Source organism: Melanerpes formicivorus, unplaced genomic scaffold (genome assembly GCF_026170545.1).
Source record: "Melanerpes formicivorus ecotype bairdi unplaced genomic scaffold, bMelFor1.0.p_v2 SCAF_29, whole genome shotgun sequence".
NCBI lineage: Eukaryota > Metazoa > Chordata > Aves > Piciformes > Picidae > Melanerpes > Melanerpes formicivorus.
In genome coordinates this window covers 9,622,820-9,637,700 of record NW_027142381.1, presented here as the reverse complement: position 1 = coordinate 9,637,700, position 14,881 = coordinate 9,622,820, and the positions used below count along the sequence as shown (strand labels likewise).

The window sequence follows — 14,881 nt, the reverse complement described above, 5'->3', positions numbered from 1 at the left end:
TCCGCAGTGAATCCCTGCTCCCGGGGTGAGTCTGGGGGAGGCCCAGGGGAGCTCGGTGTCGCTGAGAGCATCAGGATGCAGCCAGGCTCTGCCCAGCGGTGCCCAGTGCCAGGACAAGGGGCAAGGGGCACAGCTGGAGCACAGGAAGCTCCCCATAAACGTAAGGGAAAAAATCCTTCCCTCTGAGGGTCCAGAGTGCTGGGCCAGGGTGGTGAGAGGCTGTGGAGTCCGTCTCACACACACCTGGGCACAGCCCTGGGCGAGCTAAGGCATTCCACACCCAGCTGGATGCGTTCCTGGGTGCTCTGCTCGAGCAGGGGATCTCCACCCCCACCCTGCTGGAATTCTGTGAAAGGTGCCACCCTCCTGCCCAACAGCACTGGGCCCTCAGGAACCAGTTCACAGACACTACAAGGAGTGGTTGTTTCAAAATGATTTCATAGAAGCAAGAAAGGAGGAGCAAGGCTTTACTTGCACAGACAGGGGGGCTTGGTTTGTTTTTCACAAGTGTCCAGAGAAGTCTTTGACAGCTGTCTGGATCAAGCCTAAGAGTAAGTTCTGCTCTTCCTGCCCCTGAATCTTCTGGAGGGCTGACAGAGGCAGCAGGGGGGATGTGAAGAGGGACTGACAGCATTCCCGAGGAGCAGCACACAAACAGCTGCTGTTTCTGAACTGCTCTGCAGGCACAGGAGGCATTCCCTGCACGATGCTCCTCAGCTTCTGGCAGCAGCAGCCAGGAATCCTCTGCTGGTAGGGCAGTAGAGACTTTCTTGCATGTCCCAGAAGGGAACCTGAGAGAGGTTTTCCTCCTTTCCTCTGCCCTTATCTCCATTCCTCTGTCCTTTGGTGGGGGCTGAGTTGCCAGCCCCAGCTCAGAGCAGCCTGCTGCTGTTCAGCTTTGGGAAGCACTCTCTGCTTTGTTGCCATTTTTACCTTCTTTAACTTTCTTTTTTTCCTTAATGTTTTCCCTTGCAGCCTTCCTACAAGAGACAGCACAGAGAGCAAGACAGCTGAGTAGCAGCTGAAGCATGGAGCAGGGACACAAGCCTAAGCTGTTTTACAGGGCATCTGGACACAAATTCCTCAGCAGTGGCACTCCAGAGCGTGGGCAGTGATTGTTTTCATGTCCACTTCTGCCACACCACACTGCTACAAGCCAATTCTCTGCCAGCTCCATCCAGTCCTCACGACTTCAGGTCTGCTTCTTTAACACTCCCCACACTAACCCCAAAGCAGGAGCAGACAGGCAGCAGACAGCCTGGCTCTGAGGCCAGGGGTTCAAACTCAGCTTGCTGTCCCTTGGTACGTGGAACCACATGAAGCCATCTGGTGGTCTTAATCCATTCCCCAGCACACAGACACTGACATCAAACCTTCACCACCACCAAACCCACTCTGGCTGGGTGGCCACCAACACAAGCATTGATCCTTTTGGAGGGAGCTGGCTAAGCAGCATCTTTTAGCTCCTCCCAAGAAGAAACAACCTACTTACATTTTCCTTTTGCCCTTTTTCATGAAGCACTGGGGGGTGGTACAGATGGATTCTCTTGTCAGTGGCTTCTTGATGAACTTCTTCTTTTGTTTGCTGAGAATGACATTCAGTGGAGAAGGATTAAATTGAAGTAAATAAGCCAGATAATGCACTCCTTCCCTGGCTGATAGGCATTTGTATTCTCTATTTTCAGTGCTTATTCCAAGATCAGCTCAGTCATGCTGTCTCCAAGACATTCAGACAAGCCCTTCTGTATCAGTCTAACACAGACAGAAGGATCTCTAGCCTCAGAAGCTCTTAGGAGTTATGAGAAAGCCTGCAAAGAAGCACTAATGAAAGTCTTTAGGCATATACCAGTTCTGATAGAGGCAACTCAACAAGGAGTGAAGGTTTTCCTCTCGTGTCAGAAATCCAAACCCTGAGTATGGCCCTAGCAAGCCCAAAGCAGACTGCAGAGCACTCCAAAAACCACCCCAGAAAGCCCCCAAATCAAGAATTCTTTTTGTTAGCAGTTTGATCCAGACACAAACCTGCCACTCCCCCCTGCCCAACCTTCCCTCTGCAGCTAGACTGCAGCTGTACTGCAGACACCTCCTGCCAGCCCCACACCGCTCAGGCAGGCAATGAAAGCAGGTAGCAAGTGTGAGAGCTGCTGAGGGCAAGGTACCTTTGCAGCCTGGGCAGGTGCTTGATGTAGTCTGGCACAGGACAGCCAGCTCGCTGAATCACGTTGGCTATGCTGGAGAGGAGAGGAGAGGAGGGAAGAGATCAGCTTGGACAGGAGATGAACAGCTGTGGGAGGCAGCAGGCCCTAACAGCCAGCTGCCTTTGGTGTTGCTTTGTCTTGTGCTGCTTAGTTTTCCAAGCAAGAAGCAGCCACAGAAGTGAGGTTTTGAATACCAGCAGCAAGTTTAAATTCAACCCAGGACATAAGGCAAGCAAGAAATGAAGACACAAAAGGCTTAGGTGAAAGTAAGAGCTCCCTGGGGTGTCTGAACAAACAGAAGCTCTCAGTGAGGACATCTTCAAGGAGAGGGAGAAGCAGTGAGCTAAACCAGAATCATACCAAGGGAATGTGGACACAAGGAGGTTGAAGAACTGGATGAGCAAACCTAGAGCACAGCATGAGGTTAGTCACACTTCCTACGTGGGCAGTGGCTCAGGAAAGCAGGAGAGGAGCAGGGCTGCAGACGCTTGCAGCTTACCTCCGCAGCAAAGGTTTATCATCCTCTGTGAAGAAGGTGACTGCTCTGCCCCTGTGCCCTGCCCTCCCTGTGCGACCTGTCAAACACAAGGGAGAGATTCTGCCTTAAACACCTCCCTTCCTTCAACTCCTCTTCACAGCCCCAGGCTGTGTTTCCATGTACTGCCCAGCAGCCAGTCTCCAGACTGCTCCTGTTCGATGGAGGCACACGGCCATGGCAGCAGGCTCCCAGTATCTAGGGCTGGAAGCTGAGCCCAGACAGAAACTGGCTCGAGTGACGCAGAAGCCAGTGCTGCAGCAACAGAGGAGGCTTCAGGAATTTCTCATGCCCAGGAACATTAAGGATCCAGGAAATGAGCAAAAGGGAAGCATCTGTGAGGCACCACTGACCTATCCTGTGGATGTATTCCACGGCGCTCGTTGGCAAATCGTAATTGATCACCATGTTCACTCCTTTGAAGTCAATCCCTCGAGCCAGCAGGGCTGAGCAGATGAGCACCCAGATCTTCCCAGCTCTGAAGCTGTGCACTACCTTATCTCTCTAGGAAGAGAGCAGAAAAGGGACTTGGAAGCAGCCTAATTAGCAGCTTGAGAAAGGAGGTGAACTCGTTTCCTAGCAGCTGTCAGGATGGTAATGAACAAAACCAAACCTCTGAACCAAAGCCTGCAGTAATTGACTGTCAAAGTTCCTGAGGTTCCATTCCAACACTCCTGCTTCTACCCTTCTCAAGTGTCATATTCCCCTACCTGCTGCTGGGTTTTGTCTGCATGGATGACATCCACATTGATGCCTTCATAAATCAGCTCATGGAAGAGCTCTTTTGCCCTCTCAATGGACTGGACAAAGACAAGGACTGGAGGAGCAAAACCCTGCAAAAGAATAAGCCTGTCTCAGGTTCCTCTGCTCTTCCTACTGTGACTGCTCACAGGCACTCAGCTGCTGGAGAGGCTGACCCATCCCCAGTGCCTGACACCCCAGCAGATGGCCAGATCTTTACAGTCAGAACTAAGCAAGTTCAGCTCCACTGCCCTTATGGAACAGTTCTGACTGAAGCATCAGGCTGCAATTTAATCCACAGAAGCAAAGATCTTTTCTTTCCACTCAGGATGAAGAACCAGCTCACACTGCTGAGGAACATTAAATGGACTTGATACAAACTGCTCCTAAGCAAGATGCAAACATAAACCCAAGAGGGAGTACTCTGAGGTTTGCAAGCAGGGCACTCCCTCTTGCACAGCAGAATGGGTAATGCTTCCTGTGTCAAGAGCAGCCTGTGCCATGGGACACCCTGGGCTCTGGCAGCACACAGAGCTCAGTTCAGTGGCAGCAGAACAGACCCAGCTCTCCCAGGTACCTTTTTGACAAGCTCTCTCATAGCTGTTAGCTTTCCTGTCTCAGATCCAACAAACAGCAGCTCTTGCTCCACTGTCTCTGCTGCAGAGTTCCTGCAATGAGAAATGCCAGAGGTGAAAGCTCACCTGGTGAAGCAGGAACAGTGTGGCAAACTTCCCCAGAACATGCTCCCAGGGCTGAGGTGGCTTTGATGCTGAAGTAGTGTGCAAAGGAAACCAACGCTGGCAGAAACACCTCCAAGGCTGCAGCATTTTCTCTGGAGCAGCCTGCTCAGCCAAGCAGCCTGGTCACACAATCTTCAGGCTGGAAAAGACCTTTCACATCCAACCATGAACCCAACACTCCCGAGTCTGCTGCTGAACCATGTCCCTCAGAACCACATCTGCACAGCTTTTAGAAGTCTCCAGGCATGGGGATTCCACCACTGCCCTGGGCAGCCTCTCCAAGGGCTTGGCAATCCTTGAGGAGGAAAATTTGTTCCTCATGTCCAACCTAAACCTTCCCTGGGGCAACTTCAGGCCCTTTCCCCTCACCCCCTCATCTGTGATCTGGGAGAGGACATTGACCCCCACCTGGCTCCAACCTCCTTTCAGGGAGCTGTAGGGAGCAATGAGCTCTCCCCCACAGCTTCCTCTTCTCCAGGCTACACAGTCCCAGTTCCCTCAGCTGCTCCTTACCAGCCCTGCTCTCCAGACCCTTCACTAACCTCCTTGCCCTTCTCTGGACACACTGCAGCACCTCAATGTCCTTCTTGAGGTGAGGGGCCCAAAACTGAACCCAGGATTTGAGCTGTGGCTTCATCAGTGCTGCCCTACTCCTGCTGGCCTGATGCAAGCCACCTGGGCACACACTGGCTCACCTTCAGCTGCTGCTGCCCAGTGGGCAGTTTCCAGCCACTCTTCCCCAAGCTTGTGACTCCCATGGGGCTGATGCAAGGAAAGCAAAGAATTTGCCCAAGAAATGGAAAAAAAAAAGACCTAGAAGACTCTGAGTGAGCCAGGGGACAGCTGCAGACCTACCTTGCTCCAACAGACACCAGAACAATGCTGTCAAGGTTGAGTTTACACCACTCCTCCACATCATGGGCAAAGGTGGCACTGAACAGGGCTCTTCTCACCAGGGGGGATGTGCAGGCCAGGAAGATGGAGGCCAGCTGCTCTCGGAACCCTGACTTCCCATCCTCAAAGAGTTTGTCTGACTCATCCACCACCAGCCACTCCACACTGCCAACAAAGAGCTTTGCTGTTCAGTCACTCACTGGTGGAGAAGGCAGAAGCCAAGAGACCAGCACAGATGGAAGGACCACACACACAGACACTCTGCAGCAGCAAAGCCAGAGTGGAAAAGCACTGCCAGTACCTGGACAGATCTACTGCTGGAGGATCCTGTTTCAGCAGATAGATGAGTCTGTTGGGAGTAGTCACTAGAATGTCTGTGGAGAGAGGTAACAAAGGGGAAAGGAGAAAGGCAGACCATTGAAAAGGACACAACCCAGCCCAGCAGAGCCCTGAGAAGCCCAAGCCCCAATCCCTCCTGTCAGAGGCACAGCTCACAGGCTCCACCACCCCACTCGCTTCCCAGTTGCTCCATGCCAGCTACTTCAGTGTTGAGCAATCAGCTGCAGGCCTGGAGTGGCACTGCCTGATCTCTTTAAAGCCACACAGGCCACAAGAGAAAGGGAAGTGACATTTCTGACATTTTTGGAAGCACTTCAGTACTTAATTACCAAATTTCTTGGAAGACTTGGGCCCAAACTTCTTTGCTGCTGCAGCTGCCTTGTGGATCATGTGTATCCTGAAGCCAGTCCCCTCAGCCAGCTTCACCAGCTCCCTGTGTGTCTGCAAAGGCAGAAGGGAGGTGAAATCCTCCAGCTGAGCTGGTTCACAACAGAGAACTCTGGCTTCACTTCAGTCTGGGTCTATCTTCAACACAGTTGTCAGAGCAGAAAAGCTGCAGATAACCATAGAAGGGTAGGGGCTGGAAGGGACCTCTGGAGGTCAGTCCTGAGGATACAGCCTCAGACATCAGCCTGAGTCCAGCATCCAGAGAAAAGTGATTCTCCCACCATAACAACTTGTGCTGTTCACCTGCAAGTTCTCACAGGTCTGGCTGCCACAGCTGGTCTCCAGTGATGTAGCTCCCACTGGAGCAACAACGGAGCTCTGCCCCAATCTGGCATCCTGGCATCATTCTAACAACAAAGCTTCACTACAGATTATTCCCTGGCAAGCAGAGAAACCTCTTGGAGCAGTCCCACAGCTGCATTGTAAGCTGATCAAAGACTCTCAAGCCTTTAACCAGACAGATCAGGCTGAGGCACTGGATGCTGCAGCTGTTTCTCTGAAAGTCACTTCTCCTGGATCCGAGGGGAATGGAGGGGGAGAGGTCTGCACTAAGCTGCAGCTGTACTGGCTCAGGGGGAAGGCCTCCCCCACACACACCTGGCTAGCAAGCTCTCGGGTGGGTGATATGATCAGAGCTCTGAATCCTTTGTTCCTGGGTTGTTTCAGATGAGTCAGGAGAGGAACACAAAATGCCAGAGTTTTGCCAGAGCCAGTAGGAGCTGAAGCTAGGAGCTCCCGACCCTGTGAGGGAAACAAGAAGGCACTTTGCTGGGAACAAAAACCCAACACACACCCAGGTAACTGTTAAAGCCACAACCTAACCCAAAGCACAGCAGCAAAAGCAGAGCTGCAGGGTCTGGTACTTGAACTCTGACACAGCTGATGTGTCCCTAAGGCTCTGCCACTCAGGGAACTCAGCACAGGGAGACTTACATGGAGCATGACAGGAATAGCCTGCATCTGGATGGGGGTTGGGACCTGGAAACCAGCAGCCTGGATGTTCTCCATGATTTTGGGGTGGACTTTGTACTCCTTCTGAAGCTGCTCAAAGGTGGCAATGGGGTCAGGAAGATCTGTCCCCTGCACACTGATTCTGTGCTTGTTTCTGAAGCGGTTTATCTGCAAGATGAAGGACAAATGAGTTCCTCCTTTCTGGGGCAGCATAGAACTCAAACCAGAGCAAAGTCAGAGAATAACAGAGTGGCTTAGGCTGGAAAAGACCTCTAAGATCATCAGATCTAACTGTGAACCCAACACTGCCAAGTCTGCTGCTAAACCACATCCCTCAGCACCACATTTGCACAGCTTTGAAACCCTTCCAGGGATGGGGACTCCACCACTGCCCTGGGCAGCCTGGGCCAGGGCCTGAGAAAACTCTGAGGGATGAAATTGTTCCTTGTATCCAGCCTAAACCTCCCCTGGCACAGCTTGAGACCACTTCCTCCTGTCCTATCACTTGTTCCCCAGAAGAAAACACCTGACCCCTATCTCACTCCAAGCTCCTTGCAGGGAGTTGTGGAGAGCAAGAAAGTCTCCACTCAGCCTCCTTTTCTCTACCCCAGGTCCAGCCCCTCAATGTCCTTCTTGGAGTGAGGGGCCCAAACCTGAACCCAGTATTCAAAGTGGTTTCTCACCAGTGCCCTGTAGAGGTGGACAATCAGCAGTCCAGTCCTGCTGGCCACACCACTGATGATGTACAGAGGCCTGGATTTGCCCTCTGCCCACCTGGTTAATTTCCTCACACTCAGTCACCTTCCTCCCAAGAGCAATTACCACCAAGGAGCCTCAATCTTCAGCTGAAACAGCAGGGAGGAAATACTCTGCTGCTCCACCAGAGCTCTGTGGGCTCACCTTTTCTCTCCTCAAGCGTTCAAGCTTCTCTGCAGTCAGCTTTTTGTCTTTTGCATCTTCAAATTTTGCTTCCAGAGAGGACATCCACTTTATCCCATTGCTTTCAGACAGCTCTGCCACTGATGCTGCTTCTGGAAGTGCCAAAAAAATCCCCACTTCCCTTAGCAGAATCCAGCCAAGAGCAATTTGGTACCAAAGAACACCTCCAAACCTTTTGTCTCCTTCTTGCTGAAGTGAATGAATACTGCAGAAGGAGGCAGCCACCCCCCCTGCCTTCAAACTAACCCCTGGCCCCATTATTCTCTCAGCTCTGACACAAACCAGCCAACAGCCCAGAAGGTTGGGGGGTTTGCAGGTACAATGATCTGAGGTTTGAAGTGAAACAAGAAGCAGGAACTTCCTCAGGTGTTCTGCCAAGGACACACGTGTGTGCATAAATACCTCCTGTCCTCTTCTTTTTCCTTTTTCCTTCACTGCTTTCTGCACTTCTTTTTCTCTTTCCTGCCACCTCTCCCTTGTTTTTCCCCGCTCCATCCTCCTCCTGCTGCTTTCCAGCCCCTTCGAGCCCCCAGTCCTCCTCGCCGGACCCCAAAGGGACTTCCTCCTTGCGCCCGAAGAAGTCGAGGCTCTCCAGCGAGACGCTGCCTCCGCTCCCTTTTATCACCTGGGGGAAAAGAGAGCAACAACGGCGACATCAGATCCAAGCGCTTTCCCGAAACGCGACCGCAGGGCCGCGAGTGCGCCCGGGGGTCCCAGCGCAGGGAGCGGACGAGACCCAGGAGCCCGAACCGCGGAGAGGACAGGACCCAGGCCCATCCCAACCTCCCCCCGCTGCGGGCCGCACCCCGAACCGCCTCGCATCGTCCCCGAACCGCCGGACATCGAAGCGAGCACCGGCACCCAAGCGCCGGAACAGATCATGAGCCTCCATGCTGCCGCGCGACCGGAAGCACAAACCACTTCCGGCGGCGCGGGGGCGGGGGGGCGGAGCCCGGCGCCGTATCCTAGCAACGGCCTGGCCGCCTCGAGTGGCGCCGCGTTGCCATGGCAACCGCGCGGGTAGGCCTCGCTAGGCCGCACTAGGCCCGGAGCGCCGGGGGCAGCCCGAGCCCCAAGCAAGGACTCCTGCCCTGCCGCAGCGCTGCTCCCGTGCCCGGGGCAGGCTCCGGGGCAGGCTCCGGGGCAGGCCCCGGGGTTGTGGGTCCCCCACAGCGGCTCCCTCCCGGCAAAGCTGCAGCAAGGGGGTCTGGAAGGGCGCCGCCGAGGGGCACCCGCAGCAGGGAGGTGTTGGTGATGCTCCAATCACCCGCGTGAGGTCCAAAGGCATCAGAAATCTCAAACCCGGCGCATGAGCCATAAAGCTGTTCGACATCTTTACAGGGCGATTGTGCTGCTTTGTCCTTTTGTGCGCCCCTGACGGTGAGTTAATTGCAGCCACCGCGGCAGCCCTCTGCCAGGAAGGGCTCTGCTGAGCCGGAGGACAAAAAGCTTTTGTGGGAAGTTTTTGTTCGGATGTCTCTGGGCTGCGGTGATTTACAGTGTCGTTGACTGGGCTCCCAGGACTGACCTCTGCTCCATCCATCACGGACCAGGGACCAGCAGCTCTGCTGGGCACAGCCGCTCTGCTTTTTGCAGAGGGAAACTTCGGCCCCGGATTTTCCTGGAGCCAAATCCGCAGCTTGTGAGCACTTCTGGCCCGCACCATCCCTCGGGTTCCATTCTCCCCGTGGATTGATGGGGCAGTCCCTCTGTCAGCTGCAGCAAGTGGCTCTGCCTGTCCCTGGGGAAGCTGAGGAATGTCCTCCCTGGCTTTGATTCAAAACCTTTCTTTGGGCTCAACCCCGGAATCCCTTCCCGACACGAAGCCAGCAAGCAGTCCCAGGGACACCTACACTGAAGTCAGGAATGTGCCCAGTTCGTTGTTTAATCCTCTAACCCAGCCTCACAGCCGGGCTGGAAGGGAGGAACGCTGGAGGCAGTGGCAGGAGCAAGCCAGCAGCTGGCTCAGGGCAGCCAAGAAACTTTGCATAGATTAAGATCAGAATTGATTTAATTCATGGGTTCCTTCATTATGATAAACTCTGGGACCCAGGGGTGCAGGTAGTCTCCTCACTCTCTATCAGATCAAACAACACAAGTATTTTTTCCTGCTGTTCTCGGAGTAAACCAAAGAGAAACCCAAGCGAGCAGCAGCAGCACTGCAAGAGCCACTTCACCCAGTGGAAGTCTCAAGGGCTAAACCTCCACACTGCCCAAATCCAGGAGCTCTACGAGGCACAGGCAGTGGCTGCTCCTCCTGTAACCCTCTCTGGTTTCATTACAAACCTGGAGATGAAAACCAGCAGGAGCAGGACCCTCCCCGCAGCCCCTCTCTGCCCCTTCCTTTGCCAGCCTGCCCGGCGGCTGCGCGGAAGCTGCGGCACAGAGCTGGGTGGGTGCAGAGCACCACGGAGCTGGCACACAGCTGGGCGAGTGCAGAGCACCACGGAGCTGGCACAGAGCTGGGCGGGTGCAGAGCACCACGGAGCTGGCACACAGCTGGATGGGTGCAGAGCACCACGGAGCTGGCACACAGCTGGATGGGTGCAGAGCGCCACGGAGCTGGCACACAGCTGGATGGGTGCAGAGCGCCACGGAGCTGGCACAGAGCTGGGTGGGTGCAGAGCACCATGGAGCTGGCACAGAGCTGGGTGGGTGCAGAGCACCACGGAGCTGGCACACAGCTGGGTGGGTGCAGAGCGCCACGGAGCTGGCACAGAGCTGGGTGGGTGCAGAGCACCACGGAGCTGGCACACAGCTGGATGGGTGCAGAGCACCACGGAGCTGGCACAGAGCTGGGTGGGTGCAGAGCACCACGGAGCTGGCACAGAGCTGGAGGGGTGCAGAGCACCACGGAGCTGGCACACAGCTGGATGGGTGCAGAGCACCACGGAGCTGGCACACAGCTGGGCGGGTGCAGAGCACCACGGAGCTGGCACACAGCTGGATGGGTGCAGAGCACCACGGAGCTGGCACAGAGCTGGGCGGGTGCAGAGCACCACGGAGCTGGCACACAGCTGGGTGGGTGCAGAGCGCCACGGAGCTGGCACAGAGCTGGGTGGGTGCAGAGCGCCACGGAGCTGGCACAGAGCTGGATGGGTGCAGAGCACCACGGAGCTGGCACAGAGCTGGGTGGGTGCAGAGCACCACGGAGCTGGCACAGAGCTGGGTGGGTGCAGAGCACCACGGAGCTGGCACAGAGCTGGGCGAGTACAGAACACCACGGAGCTGGCACACAGCTGGATGGGTGCAGAGCGCCACGGAGCTGGCACAGAGCTGGCTGGGTGCAGAGCACCACGGAGCTGGCACAGAGCTGGCTGGGTGCAGAGCACCACGGAGCTGGCACAGAGCTGGATGGGTGCAGAGCACCACGGAGCTGGCACAGAGCTGGATGGGTGCAGAGCACCACGGAGCTGGCACAGAGCTGGGTGGGTGCAGGGCACCACGGAGCTGGCACAGCCCGGGCTCTGCCCTCGGTGTTGTGTTTACAGCAAACAAAAGCAGCGCTGGACGCTGTGTCCTTCAGAGCACTCCCGGGCTGAGGTGACTCGTGGTTGCTGCGAGCGGACAGGCAAGAATGTGGAGGCATTTGTGTAACAAAGAACCATAAATCATCTCCAATATCCATCACTCACCAAGAGATGCTGTCAGCAGATTCAGGAGTGAGGAAATGGGAAATATTCCTTCATCAGCTGGCTGGGAAATGCCTTTGTGCCAGGAGCGAGGGGCTTGGCTTCCGAGGTGGCAGTGCCAGGTGCCAGGCAAGCAGAAAGCTCTGTGCCAGGAGTTTAAAGGTTGGATCAGATGCTCCTTGGGGTCGGGTCCCTTCCAACCTGGCATTCTGTGATTCTGTGAGTGAGGAACCCTCCAGGAGGAGCTCACCACATGCTCCCATCTTCCGGCACGTGTGGGTCCTCGTGCCAAGGCTGCTCTGCCATGGGATGGTCAGAGGGACCAGCGCTGGCACTCGAAGGTCTCCCCAGGTGCTGGGGGCGAAATGGAGAAGCTGCTGAGATACAGAAAGGGAGCAACTGCAAAGCCAGAGTGCGCTTCCCGTGGCCCCCCGGGGGCTGCTCTCTCCATTACTCAGCGCTAATTGCCAGCTCAGCGCTGAGCCCAGCGAGCAGCGAGCCCGTGGCAGGGCGCATGGTGCAGGAGCACAGGCTGCTCAGCTCGGCGCAGCCACGGTGATCAATGCCCCAGCAGCCTGGTGTAACCTGGGTTGGTCTCTTCTCCCAGGCAACCAGCACCAGAACAAGAGGACACAGTCTCAAGCTGCGCCAGGGGAGGTTTAGACTCGAGGTGAGGAGGAAGTTCTTCACCGAGCGAGTCATTCGTCATTGGAACGGGTTGCCCAGGGAGGTGGTTGAGTCACCATCCCTGGAGGCGTTCAAGAGGAGATTGGACGTGGCACTTGGTGCCATGGTCTAGTCATGGGGTCTGTGTTGATAGGTTGGACTCGATGATCCTCGAGGTCCTTTCCAACCTGAGTTATACTGTGATAACCTGGGCAATCCTGGTTTATTAGCAGTGCTCGCTGGGCTGGAGCTTGATGCCACCAAAGCCAGCTCCAGGCTGCACTGACTTCAAAACCGAGCCTGTCTCTGGGGCTGGAGCTGATTTCTGCTGTGTTGCTCCTGCTTTGCTGAGCGAGGTGACCTAAAGCCTCCTGAGCAGAGGGCTCCCCTCAGGTGCACCCTGCAGAACCCCCAGAAGGCTTTCCTCCCTGTGTCTGAGCCCAACCAGTAAAGAGGAGACAAGGTGCCTCCCACCTGGGAGCTCTCGCTCCACCTGCAACGCAGCAAACAGGAGGCAGCTGCCTGTGCCAGCTAAGGGGGACAGCAGCAGCCTGCACTCGGGCAGGGTGAGCTTGGCACTTACCAGATCAGCCCATGGCTCTTGTGTTAACCCCCCTGTGCCTGCTGGGACGTGCTGGGGAACACGGTGCTCCTAACACAGCAGGGCTGGCGTAAAATTCTAGCAGGGGAGGGTTAGTGCTAGCCCTGGAGCTGCTGGCAGGATGCCTGTAGGCTGGCCTGGGGTGTGGGGGAGAGCCCAGGCTGTGTGGTTTTCCTCTTCCATTTTTCACTCCTGCAGACACCCCCTGGGACAGCAGCAGGTACAGGCAGGGGCTTTATAGCAGGCTGCACTCCTGACCCCGAAGCAGCTCCTCGTGCCGGGGTGCTCAATGCTTCTCTGTGATGGGGTAGGAGCAGCACAGGTGGAGTGCACTGGGCAGATCTTTGGGACCTAGCACTGACATAGAATTATGGAATGGGCTGGAAGGGACCTCAGAGATCACCTGCTCCACCCCCCTGCCATGGGCAGGGACACCCCCACCAGCCCAGCTTGCTCAAGGCCTCATCCAGCCTGGCCTTGAACACCTCCAGGCAGGGGACATCCACAGCCTCCCTGGGCAGCCTGTGCCAGTCTCTCCCCACCCTCACTCTCAAGAGTCTCTTCCTCATCTCCAGCCTCAGTCTCCCCTCCTCAAGATTAGAGTAACTCAATGAAGCCAATCTGGTGAGCGAGGTTGTCCCAGCCGCGCTCGGCCAGCCCAGAGGAGCTCCCCTGCAGCCCTGGGCTCCGCTCCTGCAGGCAGCCCGCTGCAGCCAGCATGCTCTGGGGGGGTGTCTGTGCAGCAGGTGTAGGGCAGGGCTCGCAGGACAGTGGAACTTCTGCATCTCTGCTGCCCAGGCCCTCGCCCTCTCCCTGCCATCGCTAATATGCACATAACAGTCAATTAGCCGAGCTGGGCGCACTCCTGACCTCCGACCCCCGCTGTGTCCCCCAATCCATTAACAGGCCCTCAGCCTTTGGCTCTCAGTATGAATTGCTGTAGCAGCCATTCTCTTTCGCACAGAAACATGCTCCTCATTCATCTCTCCATTTCCACTTTCTGTTCCTTTGTCCTCCCCTTCTGTTCCCTGTGTTGCTAACCTGGTCACAACTTCTTGACCCCAGGTCCTCATCCCTCCCGAGGGTGTCGTAATCCCAGCCCCTACCCACAAACTTTTACTTTCCCCCCTCCCTTTTTTCCTTTACCCACCTCTCATTGAGCAAAAATGGTTTCCAGCAGCGTGGGAGCTTTGATCCCCCATTGAAGAAACCCTTGCAATGTTTTCTTAAAGACTTTCTTTCTAAGGCAAATGAATTCTTCATCAAGGGGGAAATGTGTGCTAGTTGGTCTCTGTTCATCTGGGGAAGACAAACGATCTCTTTTATGACTTGAAAAGCACAGCAGCTGAGTGTGTGGATCTGTGATTTATCTGTAATTAAGAATCCATTTGAGCAGCATATTAATTACAGAGAGGAGAATTAATTTTGCTGAAGACAAAACTAAAATCAAAGTTCCTTGCATCAGAGGCTAATGCAAACCATCTGAGGCTCGTGGGGGCTGTGGCTCTGTTGCACACTGACAGGGGATGAGTCTTTAGTGCACATTTTTCACAGTAATTTTTATCCCTGGATCAGAGAAATAAAGTCCAGGGGGGGTCAGGAACCACTTCCCCAGTGCTGGCAGCCCCCCACAGCACTCCTGCTGCTGGCTCTGCTGAGCCCTGCATGAAGCAGGAGCCCCTCCTTCACCCCGGTGCTGCTGCAGGACCCAGCAGCCCTCCACCACCCCCAGCAGGAATTGCCAGGGGTGTCCCCTGCGAGCACCCGGGGCAGCTGGACTGCCTGTGCCAGCTGAGCAGCCAAACCCTGGAGCCTCCTGTGGGGCTCTGCCTCTGGCAGCCTTCACTGAGAGCTGCTTTAGCCTTCCCCTCCTTGCCCCAGGGAGCAGCTAACCCAGCTCTCAGGGCTCAGCCTGTCCACACCAGATGTTTACCCTGACCACGTCCAGTGAAACCAGGCTCAAAGTGTCCACCCTTTGTCCCCAGAGGACATCTCCTCTGTGCAGGAGCTGTCAGACACTCACAGTGAGAAGGTAAAGCGAGCACCGTGGCTGGCTGCTCCATCGCGAGGTGCAGAGCACTGCACACCTTGCCTGTCCGAGTGGGAGGATGGAGGCTCCCTGGGATCTTTGCAGACCTGTGAGCCCCCGCATTTGCAGCTCGCTGGGGAGCTGCTGCAGGCATGCAGGTCACAGCACC

The 14,881-nt window shown here is 55.7% G+C and overlaps 1 protein-coding gene across 3 annotated transcripts; it reads right to left on the bottom strand.

Moving 5' to 3' along the window:
* Nucleotides 1-421: 421 nt before the first annotated feature.
* Nucleotides 422-8,690, bottom strand: DDX52 (DExD-box helicase 52). Of its 3 annotated transcripts, XM_068154960.1 has the most exons (15): nt 8,590-8,690; nt 8,187-8,409; nt 7,746-7,876; nt 6,828-7,013; nt 6,492-6,635; nt 5,777-5,888; nt 5,410-5,482; nt 5,070-5,273; nt 4,052-4,142; nt 3,444-3,566; nt 3,087-3,237; nt 2,698-2,773; nt 2,160-2,231; nt 1,493-1,585; nt 422-980 (listed from the first exon to the last, which is right to left on the bottom strand). In XM_068154960.1, exons 1-15 carry the CDS (start codon nt 8,674-8,676, stop codon nt 893-895), a joined length of 1,854 nt encoding a protein of 617 aa, XP_068011061.1. In that variant the 5' UTR covers nt 8,677-8,690; the 3' UTR covers nt 422-892. The 3 variants fall into 3 exon arrangements, with proteins under 3 accessions (XP_068011061.1, XP_068011063.1, XP_068011062.1); XM_068154962.1 differs by lacking the exon at nt 5,070-5,273; XM_068154961.1 differs by lacking the exon at nt 6,492-6,635.
* Between the last annotated feature and the right edge of the window lie 6,191 nt (nt 8,691-14,881).

Excerpts from the sequence above, each read along its gene's own strand:
- DDX52 (XM_068154960.1), bottom strand. The coding sequence starts at position 8,676 with ATGGAGGCTCATGATCTGTTCCGGCGCTTGGGTGCCGGTGCTCGCTTC. Across the intron at positions 8,410-8,589 it reads ACGATGCGAGGCGGTTCGGG|GTGATAAAAGGGAGCGGAGG; the intron begins GTGCGGCCCGCA and ends CTTTTCCCCCAG. Across the intron at positions 7,014-7,745 it reads AACGCTTGAGGAGAGAAAAG|ATAAACCGCTTCAGAAACAA; the intron begins GTGAGCCCACAG and ends TTCATCTTGCAG.